The 23,980-nt window shown below is 37.1% G+C and overlaps 1 protein-coding gene and 1 long non-coding RNA gene across 5 annotated transcripts; one reads left to right on the top strand and one right to left on the bottom strand.

The window, feature by feature from the left end:
• Window positions 1-342: 342 nt before the first annotated feature.
• LOC122571379 (tumor protein D54) lies at window positions 343-22,603 on the top strand. Of its 4 annotated transcripts, none has more exons than XM_043735052.1 (6): window positions 343-570; window positions 13,884-14,014; window positions 14,684-14,832; window positions 17,015-17,074; window positions 18,316-18,478; window positions 19,525-22,603. In XM_043735052.1, exons 1-6 carry the CDS (start codon window positions 552-554, stop codon window positions 19,651-19,653), a joined length of 651 nt encoding a protein of 216 aa, XP_043590987.1. In that variant the 5' UTR covers window positions 343-551; the 3' UTR covers window positions 19,654-22,603. The 4 variants fall into 4 exon arrangements, with proteins under 4 accessions (XP_043590987.1, XP_043590982.1, XP_043590983.1 ...); XM_043735047.1 differs by lacking the exon at window positions 343-570 and adding an exon at window positions 10,281-10,970; XM_043735049.1 differs by lacking the exon at window positions 343-570 and adding an exon at window positions 11,402-11,623.
• Window positions 2,397-11,173, bottom strand: LOC122571383. The gene is made up of 3 exons (XR_006318040.1): window positions 11,053-11,173; window positions 9,191-9,323; window positions 2,397-9,134 (listed from the first exon to the last, which is right to left on the bottom strand). It is a non-coding gene; the product is annotated as an uncharacterized LOC122571383 (long non-coding RNA).
• Window positions 22,604-23,980: the final 1,377 nt, after the last annotated feature.

Raw genomic sequence — 23,980 nt, 5'->3', positions numbered from 1 at the left:
TTCACATTTTCAATATCTCAATATCAACGTACAGTAGCTACAGAAACTATTTCTTATTTTTCAATGAAAAACTTTTCTTTATCAGGTTCTTTATTTTATTTTCATAGAACGATGAAATTTTTGTAGTCGCATGAAAGTAATACTAAATGGTACAAAATTTAATATGCTCGAACCTAATTGATTAATACGTAAATAACTTAAAAGATACTTTTTGCAGCTACTGTACAGTGTATGTAGGCAATTTGATATCGCAGATATCGTGAAATGCCGCCACGAATTCAAACGCGGTTTTGCGCGCATGTTAGTTCCTGCTCGGTCGCTTGGTGCCGCCACTCGCCGACTGTTTTCAATATGGCCGCGGTGCCGTTCCTCAGAAGCGATTCGGAAAGAATCGATCTCGGTTCGGTAGCAGTGAACACGTCACAGTATCCACATTTCGAAAGTTCTCGCGGAAAAACGTGTCCGTATTATTGTTTCGTTGATTAACCGCGAGTGGTGGATCCGTGTGCGAGCGAGAGGGAACATCCACGTAAGCGCATCGATTCGACAAAATGAGCAACGTACCAACAGGTGAGATCACTGACGCCACTTTTTCCCGACTTACGTTTCTTATTTTCCTCTGCAAGAACGCATTCCATATTTTCGGCGTGACACGCCGTCCACTTCAAACATTCTTCTCTCTCAAAGAGCAGTTTTACAAGAAATATAATTTCATGTATGTAGAATATAAATTGCACGATATTTCTGGCTAACGCGTTCTAACCTATGCTGACTTTTTTTTCGAATCGCTCACATTTCGCGTAGGCTTTAAAATCGCTCCTCTTGTCTCACTGAATGACGCGCGATCGATCTAACACGATAATCGTCCGATATCGAGAAAAATATCACTCGCCATTCAGCATCACATAACTGTCGAAAGTATTGTCGAATTTTTACAGTGAATATTATATTTTATGCAACACCGTGAATATTATATTTAACATATTGAATATTATATTTCATGTAACGTCATTTTTGTTTATACGACGTTTACGATTTTATCGTTGAAAGTTAATGACGTGTTTAAGGAAGTCAGAACATACACCGTTCGAACAATTGTTGCCCTAACCTCTCCAATTACGCGGACAAATACATGACAGGTTATATATATACCGGTTTGTGTTACTCTCGTCTCGCGGCGCTCGTTAATTACGCTAACGTGATTAGAATTTGTCCAGCCTTTGTTTAAGGTGGTCTTTAACGAGATGAGAGGGCAGCATTTACCCGTACGTACACTATTCGTCATTTTTCCGTCTTTTACGTAAATGCGTTGTTACTTAATATGCGTTGCAAACAATGAAAGATTGAAATACATTAAATGCTTTATTGTTCTTGGAATATTGAACATTTTTATCTTTTTGCTTATTTAGCTTTGTTATCAACATTGTTAACAGATGGTGCACGTTTTGGTTCCTGAATGAAACATGAGTATGCGGTTAGGATGTTGCATTTTGTTCGTAATAATTACGTAGCCGTAAGTGGCTAGAAAGATAATGATATTTTAGCGATGATAGGTAAATGTCGCTAACTATATCGTGTAGCACTCATGTAGTAATATCGTCGTCGCTGTTAACTTCTTATCGCGAAAATTATTATCGCCCTGACGTGCTACACACATACGCTGTTTTTAATGGTTACACGTATCATTACTGTTCGTATTTAATCAATCTTTGTTGGAAAAATATCAGAATCACACGTCTTATACGACTCTTATTTCTTTATTATTCTTGCGATTATGGAATTGGTTAAGGTCGATTCAATTAATTAGGTCGAGTTAAAAATCATTTTCGTATTTTTGTAACTCTGAAAATAGTAACTAGGTTTCGGTATAAATAGACAGGTTTCTTTTCTTACTTTACTGATTTTAAAGGGTATTTTTAATTATTTGAACGAATTTGAAAAATTGTTTAGGCTTAGGTTAGATTTCCACGTAAAATTGCAGTACCTGTTTTCTTGTGAAATATTTTGATAAAGTACAAAGTACACATTACCTTTGTCCTATCGTATCTCATATTTTTAGGATACTTGTTACCAAAAATCTCTTAGATTGTAGTATTGACGGTATAAAAGTTGCAAAATTGTTCAAATTACCGAAACAATATTTTTGCGATTGATAAAATAAAAATAGACGTGCTATTTTAGTCAACCCTATTAATAGAAACATTACGTAATATCAGCGAATTGTGTTAGGGATGCCAAAGACCATAAAGTACTAAACGCAGTAGAATTATATGCGTAGAGGTTATAACAAATGCTGAAAATGCTAGCAATGCCATAAATATTGCAAACATTGCAAAAGTATCAGAAAAAATATTTTTCATTAAAAGTGTATTACCTGCTAAGAAGAAACACTTCATTGTAAAACATGTCCAATGACTTTTTTTTTTCTACAACCACTATACCCACAATAGAAATTTTATTCTTTGAAATAATTAATTCGAATATTATATATTTCACGAATATTACCAATTCACGAAAATAATACTACATCAAAAAATATACCATTAATCGAAACACCGAACATATCAAGGATACCAGAAACTACTTGCGATACGAGGAACTCGTTTCGTACCTACCGCGAATCCATTTCGTTCCACGTTCTTGACCATTCATTCTTAATCCCATCAAAGATCTATGAGCTGTGCAATGCACGATCTAAAAGACGAAGAACCCGTCGAGCAGAATTATTCCTCGCTGCTTTCGAGATTCTAGATTCCGAGCGAGCTTATTTTCGCGGCCTACGCGAAACATTAAAAAGGCCCACACGTAGTGTTTTATCTTTCATGGTTTAACGGCCAAGTTTCGTGCATACTTTCGCTTGCTCTGTTTGTCATAAACGGCCCCGTTATTTTCAGTGCAAATATTTCCCGTTTACCGCGTGTAAACCGACTGTGAGCGGAAGTATCGCGACGACTGATTTACGCGAAACGCTCGCCTTTTTTCCCGCGAACCAATCGGAAGAGTAACGGTGAATCTTTCCGCTGGTTACGCACGAACATCTTATTGTCAATATCGTCAGTTGACTCGTAGTGATCCAAAGGATAAAGTTTATAATATCCGTTCAGACGTGCAACGATAAAAGGATGGTCCTATTCGCATGAATATTCGTCGTAGTTTAAAATTTTTTTTACAAATTTAAACGTTATTTTGATACTTAGGATCGACTAGTTTTCACGTCGACAATTAGCGAAGTATGATTTTTGTATCTCGGTAATGAGACTGAAACTTTGCTGATAATATTAATTCGTAGTGTAATATTCATATTATTAGGAGTGTGATAATTGGTATTGAAACGAGAGGAAGTTGTATCGAAGTTGATTCGTAGAAACGTGGAAACGAATTTTCCTATTTTACCCAAAGAGAATTAATCTTCGGATTAAGATATTAAGGGCTTTGTATTTTTCACAAAAAGAATTAAATTTTTACGTATGTTAATTCGAGAGAGAAGCGTATATTTTTTACTGTTTTCCGCGGATACTTATAAACTTAGTCCTAGATCCTTTTCTTTTTTTTGTAATATTCTGTATAAACCAGTGCCCTTATTTGTTGATTCTCCAGCGAACAGAATAACAAGGAGAAAGTTGCAAAAGCTGAGATCGCCGTAGTGTCGTGTTCGCGGAAATCGCGTCGCGCGGTCGTTCTGGTTGCAATGTAATACCGCCACGCAAAAAAATGCTTTGTACAGTTATTCCTGTTTCACCCTTCTGTCGAGAAGGTCAGATCGATTTTGTTTCTCGCTGAAATTCCATTTGAACGCGATTCTTGTCGAACAATACACGATTTTTGGCGTATCGACGTTTCGACGACGGCTCTTACGCCATATTATTGCTTTCACTGTTTCGCACAATGCGTGAAAGCAAATTCTGTGTGGTTATTTTCATGCAGCAGTTGTACTAGTAACTTCGTATTTTCGTAGGCTTGATGTTCCTTCTATTGTTAGAAATTTCAAAATACACACGATCAATTTTCTATGTACGTCAACCTAACAATTCGTATCTTTCTGCAAAATAAACAAATTGTTGATTATTTTACTTCGAACCAAGTCTCCGATACGTCATTGTATACTTTGGCCTGAAAAATATACGACATGTCAGAAGCAATAGAACAGTTCTAAAAGACGAACTTGTGAAAATATATTGACTTGGTAGCATATTTTATTAACACAGAGTCTAATTTTGTTTTTTGTTTTTTTCTTAATTCTGTTACTAAAGCAAAATGATGCAAGAGAAAGAGAATATTTCATTGTTCCGTTGGTTTTAAAAATACAGACAGATATTTGACAAGAGGAGTAAAAAATTATTTCATTATTCTTCTCGCTGTATAAACGCTTGTTTAATTCTGAAAATTGCGACTCTCTCAAATAGAAATTCAATATGTGTACTTACATATTTTATTACTTTATTGTATTAGCTTCGTAATTAATTAGCTGACGTAAAATAAACGATTCAATGAAAAAGTTTGAAACATTATTGAATATGAATTATTATTATATTTCAATTTTTACCCTTAAATTCATAAAGAAACGAGATCGTATTCCTGCATCCTATTTATCATTCTATTTTTAATATAAATAACATTTATTTCTCTTCTATCGCTTTTCATATACGCTTCGTGAAACGACATAAATTTTCTACTGTATGCATACTTGTTCTTGAAATCGCAAGAAAGATAATTTGTTATGTACAAGCATTGATCTATTGCATAATCTGATTGATCGTAAGTGAACTTGTTATGCTCAGTGCTTTTATCAACCATTACTCTTTCACCTCATGTAACACTACGAAATATTATCTTTGCTGTTAAATTATTTTTTGTTTATTGCGACGTAATTATTTTTTGTCACAATTCGCATTTAATAATTTGGTAAAATTGCATTCTACTTGCATTTTTACAATTTTTGTTAAATCAAAATATGTTACTTAAGATATATACATAGAAATATATATATTTTTATTCTTACACATATAGAAAAATATCGAAGACTGTCTTGCATTTGATTTTACTATACGTAAGATTTTTATACTTGGTCATTGTTATTAATTTTCCTACGGTTCTACAATTTCTTATATCCCAATCTCATTGTTTCAATTTGAATCTAAAAGAAATGTTTAGTGGGATAAAAGACTCTCAACGCGTTACTACAAATAAGATTAAATTAACATAGAGTTTCTCTAACATAACAGAGAGATAAGAATTTGATTTTAGCCGAATCTAACGTTTAGTCTTGTAAAGAAAATATTGTCTTTTTCTTTTTTTTTTTTTTCATTTTTCATTCCTGTGCAGCTGCATAAAAAAGTAGAAGTGAAAGTCGACATTCACAGATTCGTAATCTACATTCCAGTGTAATTGTTTTAGTCATGAACGTTACAGAAACCTTTGTTTGAAATAATTGCCGGTTAGAATTTCAGTGGCAAATTTAGAAGGTAACTATAGTTTGAAGGTTTCTCAATTACGTGCTCCATTGTAACGTGTACTTTAAACGATTTCATCTTTATGCTTGCATACACTTGTTTAGCAGTTGATTATCGGTTTTTGTATCCTCCGCCATGAATTCATTGTAAGGAAAATGGTAAAAGAAGATCGATTAAATGTCATTATCGCAAGATTAAAATTAATTTAATTTTGCGTATTAAAATTCACGCGAATATCTAATCTTTTATTGACAACATTCACTTTGATGTCAAGTCGATATGCAACGGTAGCAAGTAGAAATATTGTCGTCGATTTTCAGTTCCCATACCAAGTGAACTCGTGATATTCTCTCGACTTCGTGTTTCTAAGTCTAAGAGTAGAATTCAGATTCGGTTTCACGTGGATGCGCAAATATGTCTGCGATCCGTAGACCGTAAAACAAAAATTCCAAATAGCTGAAGTAGCAACGCGGTTTTCGAGACTATATAATATGTATCGTTTTATATTTCTTAGTTAGAGATAGCCACTCAATTAATTGCTTCTATATATAGTACAACATAGTGTTAAAAAAAGTATCTTCGTTTATCAAACTTATCAAGCACTTTCAATGGTAATAACCAAACATTGAAGGTATTCTCATTCTTAAGAGATTCAATGTTCTAGAACAAAATCTGATCCAGCATAGAATACATACGCGATATATATACTTCACTGGTATTATGATCATCAATAAGGTTTTAACTTTATTTCCTGTATTTAACGCGATATTGAACGCTTATCGAAAAAAATTCATCAAGATACTCTACTTTATTTTCTCTCGAAATATCAATGATTTATGAATAGCGTAGAAAAATCTGCTCCTCGAATATGAAAACGAGAGAAAATCAAAGCCACGATGCCGTCTTCAATCACGCTGCAAATTAATTAAAGGCAAAACGTTCTGCCGACAACGAGTTTAAGTGTACAGCACTCGTCCCGTTTAATATCTCACTTTTTGTCCGCTTTTCCCTTGCACATTCAATAGCCGTTCCTCTGTCGTGCTAATACAATATTGCTGTTATTGCTTGCCCATGCAACGTGCCATCTGGCGCGTATAATGCATAAATTACTGCATATTATTCATCTAAAAAACGTACGTATACATTACATTTCATAGGAGAAATTTAAAAAACTTTACCTGTCGTTTAAATACGTAGGAATAATAATTGAACTAATTTCCTCGCGTCAAATGTCATCGAAGAGAATTTCTGCAACCAGCATTGATACTTTCATCGCTAAGCAGCGGATTTTCATGCATTTGTGAGAAATTTGAAGTGACAAAAATACACAGAATGCACGTAATATAAATGGAATATATGAAATATACAAAGTATTTTAATACATCTTACAATGTTTAATAAATGGCAAAATTTTCATCGCAGTCGATTCGCTAGATGCGAGAATATTCTCGATTTTCTAACGAGGTAGAATTAATTTCACGTTTCTAAAAAAAATCCCATTTCTCTTAACAAGAACACAATTCTCTAGCCGCCCGAATTCCCGCGTTTTCGATTCAATAGCTAATATGTCAAACGATCTTCTCGCTTAGAAAGCGTACTCATCGGCGCAAATTACACCTTGGATTCCACTTTCATCTTTTATCTTTTTGTCTTTCTTTTTCATTCCGCTTTCACGTAAGCTGAATTGTCTGAAGCCTGGTTGAGCGAAATTCGCTCGGCGAGCAATTTATTAAAAGATGGTCGCAGCATCGATACCGGCCAAAGCGAAACTTACGAAGCGTAACTTCGGACCGTTGAGAAAGTTCACTTGCCACTTTGACTTCCACGGCAAGCTGTTAGTATCGCGAATACTTAGCACGGCAGTTTTATCGATCTTCTTTACTTGAACTAACGTCGGGCCTGCCCACCGTAATTCCGACATCGCGTGTTTCGGTCGACTTGAAGGTACGTAAGGTCCTCGAACTGATTCGTTGCGTCGCGAAAAATCTCAAGTATTCGCTCTACCTTCTGCATTTCGATAGTGAAATAAGGAAACGTTCCACGGCAGAACAGGAGACGCTCCTCGTCATTAAGATAAAAATAAGTTTAGCTTTGCAACTACCCTGCTAGCGCAAAATATCGAGCACGTACTCATACGATGTTAGAAAGGGATTCAATTCTTCTTTTAATATATAAATATACACGCAATATTATATTCCATACTAAGAAACTAACATCTTTTTTGAATATAATATATATTACGAGAAAGCTATTCCTTTCCGAATATGAAATAAATATTTGTTTAACATCGGAAGAGAAACATGCTCATAAACGTGTACACATCGATCTGGCAATTTTTCTAGATATTGTTTGTCATAATATTAAAATATCGAAAGACAGGCGTAAGCTGTCTTTGATCGTTAAGGTTTATTGCATTCACTATTCTATACTAAACTCGATTATACAAAAGCAGGACTTGGGTCACTATATCGAATCTACTCTGCGACCCACTTCGGTAAATCACGTTTGCAGGATTGGAAAGCAGGATTCGTTCGACGCCTATCGCTGTTCGATATCTGCAGCGAAATAATAATTACACGATTGTAGAACGGCGATGGAATTTTTAATATTTCCAAACGATCGGTCACTTCATCAGTGCATTATTACGACAACCAGCCGTTAACCTTGAGGTTCCTGTTACCGAGGGAGGGTCACGTTTAGAACTACATTGAAACGAAAGAAGCGGATGAACCGGTTCCACGTAGATCCCGTCCTATCAAACTTCGTTCCGAGTTCTCGGTATTGAAAATACGTGTTGTATCCCTATTTGTCACGCTTCCTATTTGTTCTTTGTCCTGTTTTTGTAGCTAGCGTGTTAAAGACCTTTAAACGCTACTATATCTATATAATTCAATGTATCGCATGTTTATTGACAATTCATAATTTCTTTTTACTCTGTTTGTTATTTTATGGGAAGGTTGATGGCCCTTTAGGTATACGAATTTTTAACAAATTGTCGGTGGGTCGAACGTCGTGTTGCTATTTGATACGCGCAATTCTTCACCGGCGGTGGCATCTAGTTTTAAAATGAGATTTAATTGGAAATGAATTGAAAAATTCATTGTAAGGATTCTGGTGAAATACTTTCTGTCTACGATGCAGATCATTGTGTTATTTTCCCAGAACTAAATTAACGCTACTTCAGAACTGATTCTGCCTCTTCTGTTACATCGCGCATTTTTACCTACTCAGTACTGAACTCTATAACGAGTAAGCTCTAAACGAAAAGAACTCTATATTGAAATTTTACATTTTAATCTAACACGAACGTTTCCTACAGGATCTAAAACTAATACCTGTGAGAACATTTTTTATAGCAAAAAAAAAAGAAATTGTTACATAAGCGTAATTGACTTTCACTCGCTATCGATGCTATCAGTACTATAAAAATTTTATATAACCGAAAAAGCTCTCTCAAACCGGTAGTTCCTTTTAACGCCACTTTTCATCCGTATTTTTATATACCGCAAGAGGAAATTCAATATCCGAGCGGGGTCATCGAACCGTTGAAGATTCCGTTCCGTCATCCTCATCCAACGAGATCCTTGGTAGGAACAGGCGCGTATTTTTTTCCTTTATCCTCAATCCATCTTTTTTTATCCTTGATCAAGATCCTCGAAAAACGTGTATGCGCACTATCACGCGCTAAAAATACAAAAATTATTTTATCGTATAGACTATAACGGACACCGTCCTTTTACCTTTCGATGCCAGTCGAATTCGTATTCATTTATGATGCGATGTTGCGCGACGTAAAGTCGGTGAAAGGAAAATAATCCAATCGATTTATCGAATTCGTAGCAAAAGTCATCTTCTCCTGGTGGTTGCTTGTTTCTAGGAACAAGTCAATGAACATAAAAGCGAGCGTTATTGCTGTTCAGTCGTTGACTCTGGACATATTCCGCGTCGCATATGGCGAGCTTGAAAGGGGATTATGTATCATGGACGTTCGTTAAATACTTAAGTGCCAAGTTTAGGACGAATACCGTTAGCAATTCGAAGTAGAAATGGAAATTGACGAACGAGAAAGATTTTATTTCGCCACACGAGACAACATCAGTTGCAAGGAAAGACGGAGGGACTAAGAAGTAGGAAATGGTGGGGACCCTAGGTCCCTTCCTCTTTCACCTTCTCGAAAGAGGAACAAGTAAATAACTGGCCGCGATTTCTTTCCTTCGTGGATACGTGGCCGGGTGATACTAGCGCCGTGGTTGGTCAAATTCGAAACTCGCGATCTGTTCGCGTCGGGAAAACGAAGCGTGATCGTGCCAGCTGTGATCGTCGTCTGCACGCGGCGATCGACGCACGTGGTCGTTCGGGTCGTTGGCAAAAAAAAGTTTTAGCGAATCGTCGTTAATCGGTTACTCGAAGGGAAAAACCGTGGATTTAAGAGGTGAAGTTTTCTCGCGGCAATTTTCGATGTGTGCGACACCTAACTTCAACCGAAATTGTTTACGCGCGAGACGCGTGACTGGTCACCGTGCTGTTCGCGAAAGTGAGACCAGCGCTTCCGACGAAAAGCTTTAGTTTAACTAGTAGATCGTTGCGGGGATGATCGCTGTGGTGTGATCTACGGATAAGTTGTGCAAATGGTTTTATTAGCGGGACTGGCGTGGTTACGGTAAACAGTTTTTAGAAGGAACTCGTTTTACCGGTAGCGAAGGAACAAAGACGCGATATCCAGTAAGAGGACGTTTCATTCGACATGACAAGCATTTTATCAACGATCTCCGATGCAGAGGATAATTAGACATAAAAACGTTTGACAATTTCGCAATGTCGCGGGAGTTTTCTATTTGCAACGTTAAATCTCGGTCGAACGAACTGATCAAAAGTGGCTGTTTCGCGTTTCGCTCGTCCGCTTATTCTACGAACGTTGCTGACAACTAGTCTAACGTGTCCGATCGAGATTGAATAAATAAACGGATAAGCAAATGAAGGAATCGAATGATAATTAAATATTCGTTTCGATACCTCGAGAAGAAGAAAAAACGAGCAACTCGGCTGACATGAAAACCGATATGCCGGACGTTAAACAGGACCAGGCTAAAGTCGAAGATCGCCGCGGTTCTTCGAAACAAAGTACGAGATCGAGAGTGTGCACGGAGCACGGTGAACAGGATTGCCCGAGTGAAAACGAACACGAGTTCGAGTCGCTGGAGTACGAGGAAGACGTTTATTATTCGAATTTAACCGCAACTCCCAGCTTCGACGACATAGACGAGCTGAGCGACGATGCGGACGAAATTGTTGTCCATTGCTGGCGGGACTCGAACGGTGATATAGACGAGATCGTGGTGGACGATGCGAATCTATCGGTAGAGACGCAGTTTTTGACGCCTGACGGCGAGGACGGCGCCACTGGTCGCGGAAAGAAAAAGAGGAAATCGGTTCGAGTGATATTCCAGGACTTCTCGAAACCGTATCTGGCCAAGATCAGCAACAGCCAAAATTACAAGAAGTTCCTCGAGTTGGTAAAAGGTGCAGCATATAATTCGCGAGAATGGTACAGTTCGACGTATAAATTATTCCGAAGCGAAGCAAATAATATCGTATCTTGTACCTGTTCTTCTCTCGAACGTTTCGTTCCTCGTACTCGGTAAAACTCACAGTTATTTATTATTTATCGTTGCTTTTAACAACAACAGGCTTCCGTCACATCGATCGATACGTCGATCGCATCGCCTCGTTGGATATCTGTGTTTCGATTATGAGATCCGGCGCCCTATAAATTTACGAGTGTTGTACATAATTGCGTTATTTACGGTCGAGATCGAGCTCGTTTAGATCGTGTTTAGATAGATGGCGGTCACGCGATGCGCTTGCGTCGAACATTCCCAGCTGGATTGAAGTATTGCTTTAAATACACGTATTCGTTGCAGATTTTATAGCTTATGCGCGTTTTAGACGTCCGATTGAAGTTCGAAGTAAAATATTTTTTCGGGGCAGGCTCCAAGCTGTTGTCTCCTCGGGGATATTTATCGTTCTTGCGCGAATTGTGAATTGGAACCGGTAGATGCATATATAAACGGCCATAAAAAGTAGAACGATGTTGCAAGATATGAAAGTGAGAACTATATCAACGTTTCGTGGTATTGCTTCCACGGAATACCGATGGGCAACGGTACACCAGGGTAACGTTACGCTGCCATTTTGGTAATGACAAGAAACTACTTTTGTATTTTATTTAGAGGCAAAGGATATTACTGTCGCGATAAATTTCTCTCGTGCACTTGTTCCGTCGTAAAAAAAACATTGGAACAACGAAGCGATGTCGAGCTTGTATCTTTTCGGCCGTAAGTTTATATTTGTAAGTGCGAATGCTGTATCAATGAAGATTTGCGATGAAACGCAACGCGTACTCGTAGGTTGATCGTATTTTAACCTTCCGAAGATATTATTTCGATATTCGATGAATCTATCTTTTATTTCTATCTATGTATGGTTAGGAAAACATTAATAGCACGAAGAACTACTTTTAAATAGAGTTGACGTGAAATTTATACGATGAAATTTGTAATTTTATGTAAGAAATTCACCGACTCGGCTCGTGATATGTTTCTGAAACCTTTAATCGAAAAATATGTCCTGAAATCTGCGATGCATTCCTAAATATTCGATTCTTCTGAAAATAATGCTTTCCGATATTATCGACATTTTCGAATCTACTTGCTTCTTTGTTACACTTCACGCGTCTCATCGCATAAATAAGCGCCGCCTCTTGAATATTAATCCCTTGACGTCGGGCTCCGTGTCTCGTAGAAAAATCGTGTGTTTATATATAACAAGACGAGCTGCTTATCTAATCCGTTTCTTATCTTCGCAGCCTAAAATCCAGACATCGAAATATCTTTGAAACCGCTTCTTTTGTACCAGCAGAGAGACGTTTTATTGGTTTTCAAGGAATCGTGAAAATTGTTGCCACGAATTTTGCACGCTTTACGCGATGTTTGTCTTTCACGGTGACTAATCATCACGGAGATTAACACTTTTACGTACGTAGTTTCACGATCGCTACCACCACCAAAGACACTGGCCGAAATGTAAAATAAAAATCAGCAACTTTTTAAAACAAATTTTATAACTGATTGCGAGTCTCCCTTCATACTACAAAGCATTATCAACGACTGCGAGGCCTTGTTTTTTTCGTTGTTGCTGTAAATAGCAACTTCACCTTATACATGTTTTTTATTTAGTTATCTGTCTTGTAAAGAAGACTATGACCTTTTGCTACAAGAAAGAGCACGTGTCAACTTATAATTATGTCAGTTTCGCATCATTTTACAATCGTTGAAGAATCATATAATCAATCACAGATTAGAGACGGTAAAATTACTATCGTCGCGCTATCAGTGCAAACGTAGAAAAACTGCTTTAGCCACCGATTTCACGGATTTTCACGGGCGTTTCATTACTTTCACCCGGCGTAAATTGTTTCTCACGTGAAAATGCAGAGTTTCGCGATGTTATTGCGCGGAATTTCCGGAATTCCTTTTTGATTAAAACTTAATTGAACATTTTTAATTTGGTGCAATCGTTTACGAAACCGGAAATCCGTGCATACATATGTATATATGTATAGCTCTTGCTATCGTTAGTATACTATGCATTATTATTTTATATTAACTTGCTGTTTAAATATAATACTTTAAATATTTTTATCTTTATTCTGTCGAAGAATTATCGATAGATACGCGAGATTAGATACAGTTGTGCCAGGAAAAGCTAGTTTGTAAACATACCAATATTAGAAAACGTACAAATCTCGCACGATGATTTCGTGAAAAGTCATAACTAACGTAAACAGACTACTGCAACAGCTAACATAGCGAAAACGTAACAAACTGTCTATGTAAGAAGAGACCAGCATCTGCGATTCGAGAGGCTATGAGTAATCGTAACACGATCAATAAAATGGCAATGATCCATTCGCCTTCGATTGCGGCGGTCGAACACTTGCGTAACTTTTTACGTCCTATTTTTATGATATCCGTGAGTCTGATCACGTTGACCGATTCCTCGATTTGGACCGATTATTCGTAATAAAATCGAGCGACGAATTAAATCGAATAAATTAAATTGAACGACACTCATACGACTTGTCTTTTTAACTTGCCCAGTTGCGTACATAGCATGTACAATTTTTTATTTAGACGAACGAAATTTCGGAACTACTTAATTTACCAAATTTCTATCGACCGAATCCACTCGTCCAAAGTTGATATTCTACCGTACAGAGCTGACTTCGGTATTATTTAAATAATTGTTTAAATGGTTTCGGTGTTCATTGTTCCATGCCTTTACCATTATGGAATCTATTTTCGATATCTTACGTATCCTTTTTAACGTTCGTGCAACGAAACTGTTTTGTCTAATGTTTTTTGGGGGTTTCAGGAGAAGACGCGACTCTTCACTCGGCCGATTACATCTCGCCAACGTCAGATAACGTAGTGAACGAGCTGCAAGGACTCTCTCTGGAAGAACAGAATCGCCAAAAGGAGGAATGGAGCGCGGAACTGGCCAAGGTACGTACTCGCCACGTTTTTTCATTCCGTCGAAAGCACTGAAATTCACTGGCTACAAGATCTATCTCAGTTAATTCCGCGAAGACGGTTTTATCCTATACATACTGAAGGTCCTTATTCTTCAACTAGTTGTATTTTTTCAAAGACGTTTTCAAAGATAGAAGATGGGAAATTATTAATTATAACATAAATATACGCATTTGTATTTCAAATAAAACGATCATGCTATCGAGCCACGATGGTTATGTAAATTTGTAAAAAATTGTAGCTATATTTTTATTCAACCTTTTAAACATCCTCCACATAACTATGGCTTTACTACTATTTAGTATATTTCATTGGAGAACATTTGCGTTGAATCCTTAATTCCCTTGCTCGTTGGAAAAATAATTATTAATAAACGCAAACGTTTTTGCAATTATTAAATACAATAATTTTACAGATAAAAATGTCACTTTTATCGATTATGGCGGATCGCTGATTAATACTCACATAACGCAATTCCCTTTATAAACTGCAAATAAAACATACATTCGACATAGTGATCACAGTATGTTTTTTCGGATTTTTTTTACGCTTAATTACCGAAAAGTCTCAGTGCAAAAGAGAAATTCGAGCATGAACGATTAACTGTTTCGCTGAAGAAGCTGAAGAAGCCGCGTGTCGTAGGTGGAAGAGGAGATTCAAACCCTGAGGCACGTGTTGGCGAACAAGATCAGAGTCTCTCAAGAGCTGAAGAGGAAGCTGGGCATCAGCGTTTGGAAAGAGATCACCGACGACATGAATCAGGGCTTGAAAAACGTTAAGGAGAGTCAAGTGTACGTTTTTATTCAGTTCTGCAGAAGCACGTACTTCTTCTTTTATCTTTCACCCTCATTTTGCACGAACGGAGTCTCTGGCTGGGTTTTTGCCAGCGCTGTCACGCGCAGGCTTGTCAGCAGCATGATCTATTCAACCATTTCATCGTTACGTATTTAATTGATACTCGATTATGTTATTTAATTTCGCTAAATGAAATACTTGTTTCGACCTGTTAATCGAGCAGCTAGTCATTTATCTCTCGATGATCGAATGAAAGAATATTCGCGACGGATGAATTATTTAGCTAGAAAATTCTCTATTTCCTTCGTACGAATTACATTACGGTCGTGCTTCCGCGGATATTAAATCAATATGCTTCGTGACTCTTTGAAATCAAATGCTTCATTTTCAAAAGAAAAGAAGGAAACACTATAAACGTCTGTGAATTGATTTATATAATAGTCTTCTTCGCTTTCTTTGCGCTTATCATTTTCCCTTTGTAGTCTGACAATTTTTACGATACGATTAATTCAGCGCACTTTTTCAACGAAGTTCTTTGAAACGAAAAGCTGCAGTTTCGAAAGAAAAATATTATAAATGTCTATGTATTCCTTTTTTTACATAGCAACCTTCTATTCTGCCTCTTCTATGCGTTTACCTGTGAAAATCGAACAAAGTGAAACTTCCTTTTTAAAACCGAAAGCTTCGAAACTCGAACGAAAGCTTCGTTCTCGCAAGAAAAATATTATGAATATCTTTGGACGTATTTACACAGCGACCTACTTCTCTTTCCTGTTTTTTTTTTTTTTTTTTATCGTTAAACAAAGCGAAACTTTTTAACACTATATCAATGAACGCTACTGTGACAGCGCCGCTAGAGTACAAAGGATTCAACTTTCTGTTAGGGTAATTGAAAATTCTGTCGAAGAGAGCCAATGTATAATTTCCAATTTACGTAGAAGTTACGGTTTAATTATACTATAGCTGTTCTGTTAACAGGTTAATTTCGTTTTACCGCATGCTGCTGATGCCTGAGACTTCGAGCACAGTTACGAATGCCACACGCGAACAATTTGTGCGGTTCGAGCTAGAGCTATGAAAGCTTGTCGCTACTAGAAAGACGTCGAGGTTGCTGTAACTTCGTTCTTATTGATATCGATGCGTCTATTCGTGCCGTTCACGAGCCAAAACGATCAACTTTATCGTACGAAATTTTTGAAATTTCACCGCCAAACTATCTTTATAACTTTATCGATTTTCTCTGTTAATTTTTGTTCCGCGATGTTGATCGAATTTGGCAAATGAGCGGTTCGTTTATCTCTTCGTAAAGCATTCTCAATTGTCGCGCAACTTAAGTAGATGTCCGTTGTTAAGAGATCCCATTTTATTATTTTGTTCGACAGGTTTTTAAATCACCTGTACAAATACCGCGATAGACGAAACGCATGCATAATACGCAAATTTTTGTACATTTACACGTGGATCAACGACTTACAGTTAGACGTGTGCGGATAGACAGAATCGTCGTTTTATCTGACGGCTTTCAAACGGATTGGAAGAAACGGGGCGGGTTCGATTCTGCATTCTCATATTATCGCGATGAAGTTCTAGAGTTGGGTATGATAGAACTATAATAGAATACAGGGAGTGCCAGTATGTAATCGTAGTACAGTCGACAACGATGTTAATTCTATGGGAGCAAACAAATTCGAAATAATAGGAAAAGAATAGAATTAAATTTTCTCGTACGAGCTTCCGTATCCGATAAAATCGAATTTCACTGTTTGTTTAATCGATTAACGCGAACTCGATTGATTACCAACCGGGCACGAGCGAGTAATTAATAGGAGTAAGTAAACATGGAAAAATAAGTCAGGAACGTAAAATGAAATTTTTCTATGGCAGACCTCGTTGTTGAGAAAATGGAGTTGCAAAAATGTTTAGTTAAAAATTGGTCTGGAATCTTCCGAATTTCATTTTCTCGAAAACTAAATGTCAGACGAACAAATCTCATTCTACTTTCTCGACTTTATCCGGATTATATGGATATCCGCACACTTCTAATCAAAGTTGATTTTTTAATTGCGCGTAAGGTGACGGCTGCAAGCCCTCCGTATCTCTTTCGTTTATTTTCTGCTACTTCTGCTCTTCAGACATGTAGAACACTTTTCTTTGACTTTTGGTTGGGTTCTCATTCAGTTATCAGAACGTCGGCGAGAAACTCGGTCAGTTCAGCAAGGCGGTCACCGAGAACACTTTGTAAGTACACAAGCAATCGTGTTATCCTTTCAGATCCAACATTTCTTCCATCGACTGTTAACCGTGATCGTCTTCAACTAAAATAAGCTTCTTTTCTTCTTTCCTTTCTTTTCTTTCCTCCTTTTCTCTTCCTTAGAATCCTCAACTGGTGTAGCGCGAGTCAGATCGTCGATAAACGAGCAATAAATAGATAATTAACTGAGAAATATTCCCGTTAACAATTAAGGAACACACAGGGAGAACGTGCTTACATCGACATCGAGTGATTACATAACTCGGATTGTTATGTCGGACTTGTTAAACTCAAAGATGCGAGCTTTTTAGAAACAGCTGATAAACGTAGTTTCGTAACAAACCAACCAATATAATGTAACGACGATCGATATTTCTAAAACGTCCGAGAAAGTGGTAAACAGTTGTTGCCACATATTTCAATGGGAAAATTAAACGATGAAAGAGATAATTACTAAAGTGAAATCGATCGATATCTCGAATTTTAAAATCGTTCCTCCGTGAGATGAGTGAAACCTGTGGCTCCTGTAATCCTCCATTCGTTTTGCATTACAAGAGTACCAAAAACAATCAGCGAGAAGTACAACGCGCTGAACGTGGAAGGACATGCGTTACGTTCGCGAGCGATCTGATCGCACCGCACCATTTGACGGTTGTGTCCGAGAGAAATTTTGGATCACCATATTAACGCGATTTATACGTATTAGACATAACTTCCTCTTGCCACGATGTTCCCTTGCACGTTGTCACGCCACTCGCGCAAAATTCACAACGCTTCAGGTTGTTCTAATTGCTCTAATGTAAACGAAACGAAGTATGTACAGAGACTCGAGAAATAATCAGATAGAAAAATAGAAAGGCACCCACCGCTAAGCTAATTAGTGTCCAAGATAGAAAGTCGGTGTATCGACCTCGGGTTGCCACGAAACAGCGTCTTCTGTTAGCCGCTTGCATAGAAGTAACGATAGAAGAGAAACATAAGCTTTTATAATGATGGCAATCTAACGACGAGCACGGAATGCTTGTGAATAATGCGATGTAAATGTGTAGTTACGAGATTGTGGAGCTTGCCGTGTGTGTGAAAGTAAAATGCATGACATATACATATCGAGCTTGAGTCATTATCGAAGTCCCGAGCAAAAGCATCTGTGACCACGGACAACGCGACCTTGCCTGGACAGAACAAGTTCCGCGTAAAATGAATATTTATCATTTTCCTCCTTCCACAGATTCCAGAAGACAGAGTCTGTGTTCAAGACCACGGCTGAGAAGACGACCAGCATTCTTGGCGGCTTCGGAAGTGGATTATCCATGAAGCTCGGCCAGATGCGTAACTCCGACAGCTTCCGTTCCCTGGAAGAACGAGTTGGATCTGCCTACGAGAACATGAAGGTTGTTGTTACCGACGATTGAAAGAGTTTCCCGTTTTTGTTTTTAGCCCATTTTTAGATTGTTGATTCTTATGCGAACTTCGAGCAGGATCTTTCCTAATCTTGGTAGGATCTTTTTTGTCGTTTTATCCGTAGACAGCGACACATGGCTTCACCAAGTTTCGTCTAAAAAATGACAACAGGCGCTTTCGCAAAACTTGTAAAGCCTGGCGTCTCAAACTGTGGGCCGTGACCCTCTTAGTTTCCTTAACGTGTCCACGATGATCGGAAGAAGATAGCCAAGACCCGATGTTAATTAAGATACGTTATTAGAGTCCTCTGTAAACGTTACATTCTCATGAACCTCTTGGATTTTTATTTTACGTAAATGATCGCACGCGTTAATAATTCTTAAAGATCTTAATAATAAAATAACACGTGTCCTATATTGGATTTATACGTAATTTGAGCATATTACGAAAGAGAATGAAATAATGCGAACAACTTGACTCGTACGCTACGATTCGTTTCGTCTTTGGATACCAGGATTACGCTTTTAGACTTAATAGACGAATCGTGAACAATTTCGCTGTGTGAAATTTCATTCTTTGTATTCCTTTTAATTTACATGTTATTCAACTTGTCCTTTCCAACTTGTGCATCGTGACCCTCTCAGGCTTCGAAATGTTTTATTTTTAGAATGGCTATTCTTAGTTGACAATTGTTCAATTTAATAGGACCACGTGGACGTATTTTATGAATAATGTTAACTCTGATTTGCGTTAAACGAAAGAAGGAAAACATAGTGGGCGAGTGCGTGTAAGGATGAACGGTGTTGTGCGTGCGTGCGAATATGTGGAATTTTGCATTGATGAAAGAGCGGATGAAGAGGCGAGAACGAAGAACAAATGCGAATCGGATGACAGAGGTTAGTGAAAGACAGGAAATCCGGCTGTTTCGTATGTAACAACTTAATAGAACAGGGTCAAAAGAGATTTTGGGGATAGCTGTTTTGTAGCTTTTGAAAACGGACGCCGAAGATAGTTAATATCGTACGTTATGTTTCAGACGAAAGTCGTGCCTTCAAGATCCAGCTCAATGCAAAGCTTCAACGAGATGCTCCGAGACACGGAATCGTTACGCTCGGCGCCAACAGCTACCAGCCCGACAATTCCGGAAGACAAGCTTCTGTCTTAGAGTTGGGCATCTCGAGTTTACATCGATTTCTGCCTCTTCTCTGCGTAACATGCTGACGCGTCGATCCACGATGCCGGTGTTTCGCCCTATGCTACAAACTATCACTTTCCACTGCGTATTGCTATTAATCAGGGCTATGCGATGTCGTCTACGTAATCGAACGTCTATTAAAACGAAATAAAAAAGTAAAAAAAAAAAAGTCAAGTCAGTCGTGGAAAATGAGTTGGCTTCGCGGATATCGATCGATATGATACAACGATTCGAACAATTTGTGTCTTTTGGATGTTTCCTTGCGTGCACAAAGCTGTGTAGGACATTGGACGTTGTTGGAATTGAACTCGCAACTTGATGTTTCTTCGTGATCTAATAAGTTGCACGATATGTCCTGTTGAGAACAGAAAAGCTAATTTGTGATTCTTTTTTTCCTTTAGCGATTATTCTTGTTTATTATTTCTTTTTTTTTTTTTACGGATTGATTTTTAGAAATATGTGGAGAAATCTTGTTGATTTTTAACACGTGACGTTTGTTTCTTTTCTTTATCTTTTTTCTTTTTTGTTGTTTGAAGAACGTGCAGGATTTCTGTGTTGGTTGATCTTTTTACGGTGACAAGCTTATCAGCGTTGTATCAATAGTTTGCGTTTATTCGTATCGGGAACATGTTACTCAAGAAGATGGCAATTGATTTCTTTACTTTATCGAACTTATTTGCACTACAGCGATTTTAATACCGTATAATATAATATATCGTTGGATACGTACCTTAACGTTTAGCGGTTCAACCTGTTTTTGCACCACGAATTCGTGAAAGTAGGCACACACGCTTTGAATAGATATTTTACTCTGGTGGCGTTCTCGTCCTTTTCTGGATATCGATAATCTTAACATCAGAAACGATACCTCGATGTATTCCTATGACATACGAATTCTGACTATCAATCTTCCTCGATAAGACTCGTGCTTCGACAATACTATCTATTTTCGTGTGATACAAAATGATCGATCTCTATCGTGCAGTCTATTTGAAAATAATTCGAATTCGTGCAGTAACACTTGTAGAGTTTCCAGGATTACTTTACGCGGGACACAGGTGGCCGCCATTGTTTCACAATTATTCGATTCATCTCAAATATTCCCGAAAATATTTCTGAATAGGTAGCTATCTTTGTACGTTGATAAATGTCCTTATAATTACGTTACGAAACATTTTATAACTCGTTGCATTTAAGCGAGGCTAATATCGATCTTAAATAACGAAGCTGTTACGGCTATCACGACCATGTTATTTCGTTCAAAATCGAAATCTTATCGTTGTGAGAGTTAATAAACGCGATACTGTTATACATGTTCGCAATGAATCAAATTCTTCAGCACTATGCTTGAACGTATAGAGAATGATCGATAAGTCACTTTCCCATTTAACAGTTGCACAACTTTCTTTACTGTATATTTTTAGATTCTTATTTCAGACTTTTGACAAAATTTACAATGGAGGAGCAAGTACAAGTCTTGAAAAGGAAAAAGAAAAAAAGAATACGACCCGATTTCTTTTTGCGACGTAACATCACACCAAACTATAATCTTTACAGAACGAAATTCTCGCTGATGTAGAAACCTTGCGTTTCTACTGCCCCAAAATTTGCTATCTTGACAATTAACACACCCATTGAATTGAAAATGTACCTGGCATCTCGTTGAAACAGCGTTAGAACAATGGAGTGAATCGATTTTGAAAATAAAATTCAATAATTTGTATTCGTTGCTCCTGTTGTATAATTGTAATGGATGTTAACTTTTCTATTATAAATCTTCAAAAGTCTTTAAAAATTCGAAACAGATATTTAAAGATATACAACGAAAAGGAGTTTTATACAACCAATCAATGGGAAGGTGAGTTACCCGTTACACTATATTAAGAAGAATTGTTTTTGCCTTGAAGAGTTTATGAGGATTATAAGGATGGCTTGGTACGGTAGTCAATGGTACAGCGAGGCTTCCCGTGTTCCGTGATCATTGAGCCTTAAGGACGACTTTTAAAGAAACACGTGTAAGACCGATCTAATTGCAAATTGTCTAGGAAAGCGAAGAATATTTTTTACTAAGCTCTAGAATGAAATTACGTGGCGCGGACGCGCGATGACCAGAGCGCGTTTGCTTGTTTAAGAAATTCGTTAATTTAAGGAATCGGACACAGATATTATAAATGCATATACATAAAGCATTTTCCGCCTATTTAACGAACTCTATATGTCATTGAAACTGGATCTAATCCCTGCGAATGTGTCGTAAGATCTGCGCTCGTATCGTCATCGACAACCTGCTACACACGATCTACTTGTTCATATTGGTGAATAAATTATTTTGAAAAATGCTACACGTGAACAGCGATTTTTCACCCATAGTACGGAGCGTGACTAAACGTTTGTTAAATATTAAAAATCTATGTGTGCTTCTTAATTATATGGAACTTATTCGTACTTATAATGGCAATTTAATAATATATTTTTTATGAAAATTTCTGCAGTTTCCCTTTCTTTCGCTAGTTTCAGTAGGATCTCTACGATTTCTAGTTAATTAGATAAGATTGTTCATTTAGACTAAGATTATTCCACGGAATATTATTATATATTTGACAATCATTTTCTACGTAATTCATTATACATTGGCACTGTGTGATTATTAATAGAAATTAGAAATAATTCTTTATTTTATCATTGATTTTCTCTCCCTTTATACAGAATGCAGCATGTTTCGGAGTTTGTTTTTTTTTTGTGTTACATGATACAGTGTGTCATTGGAATAATCTTGCATATTGTTTAAGTATATATGTACTTTGTATGATATTTTAAGATTACCGTCCTAATATAAGAAACAATTTGTGGAAACTACTCAACTTTCGAGTGTTCCAGTTTCCTGCTTATAATAAATGGACCACTTTATAGACTATCTTAATCATCGTCTTATATATTTATTTTCAAATAAACCTTGTTTTTGTAAATTCATTCCTTAGTAAATTTCAGATACCCGAAGCGCAAGAAACGAATTACTGGGATTTCTTACTTATCATGGTCTTTAATAACATCTAAACAAGAAGCCGCATATTTTAGACAGAAAATATAAAATTGAAATATAACTTGAACGGGCGCACGTGCGTATCAAATTCGCTCGGCGGTAATAAACGGTATTCCGAGTAAAGTGAAATTTCTTTGCAGCTACTTTTCAAGTACTTTTAATAGCACGAGTTCCTGTTTATATTAAACTGTAACGTAATTCTTTCTTTTTATTTACGTCTCTTACGAAACCTTTTATATCAAAAGAAGACGTAAAAAAAAGATGGAAAGCAATACGGCTAGGAATTTCCTAGCACACGTTTATCCACGTTCGTGAGTTTAAGCCTGTGTATCGTACTGCAGCTCGTGCAGAAACAAACAGACTTCAACAAGAAAGAAGTCCTTGATTTCAATCGATTTCCTTTTAATGGTATTTCTGAAAATACTATCTAATGGTAACTATTAAATATGCCTGATCGAAGTGAAAGATATTACCTGCGAATCTGATGCTTTCTAGTAACATGGAGTATGTACGGAGACGACGTGGAGTGCCTGGATGGATGGTACTTCACGATAAGGATCAGTTGGGAAGATACATACACGCAGCATTAAAAAAAGGAATTGGTCAACTACTTTATTGCCATTCTTCACGTGGTACAAAACATAGTTCGGGTGCGTACGAGCACGCTTAAGTACAAAACAAGAACGATCCTCTACAAGTAGTCTTCTCCAGCTGCATGGCGAGAGCAAACAAGTAGAAAGGTAAGAAACAGAGAAAGAGACAAGAGTAAAACGAGATGGAGCAGGGAAAGATAGAGAAAAGAAATTTAAAAAAAAGAAGAGAGAGAGAGAGAGAGAGCTGTGTTAACGTTAAATGCATACATATCTGTATATGTATCTGTATACGTATAGAAACATGTGTGTGTGTGTGTGTGTGTGTGTATATATATATATTACGACTTCGTTAACAACATAAAATGTAATTATTCACATAACACAATAATCTGTGATCTATAATATTATAACGATCTGTCTTTTGTACTGGATAGGCCAACACGTACAGTTTCCTATATACATATAGTCGAGATTCTTTATTAAAGTTCCTTTAATCTTCGTTTAATTAACGTACAATTCAATGAGAAAGAAGAATCCGTTTATGAGTAATAAAGCGAGAGTTTGGCCTGTCGCTTTCTTTCCATCAGGCACCGTGCAGCCCCGTTTGAGTATTATTTAGTTTATTCGTTTAATTATTTATTTATTTATATTGAAAGTATCTCGT

The sequence above is a fragment of the Bombus pyrosoma genome, linkage group LG10 (genome assembly GCF_014825855.1).
Source record: "Bombus pyrosoma isolate SC7728 linkage group LG10, ASM1482585v1, whole genome shotgun sequence".
In the NCBI taxonomy this organism is placed as follows: domain Eukaryota; kingdom Metazoa; phylum Arthropoda; class Insecta; order Hymenoptera; family Apidae; genus Bombus; species Bombus pyrosoma.
The sequence above is the reverse complement of the archived record's forward strand: the minus strand, read 5'-3'. Positions and strand labels throughout refer to the sequence as shown.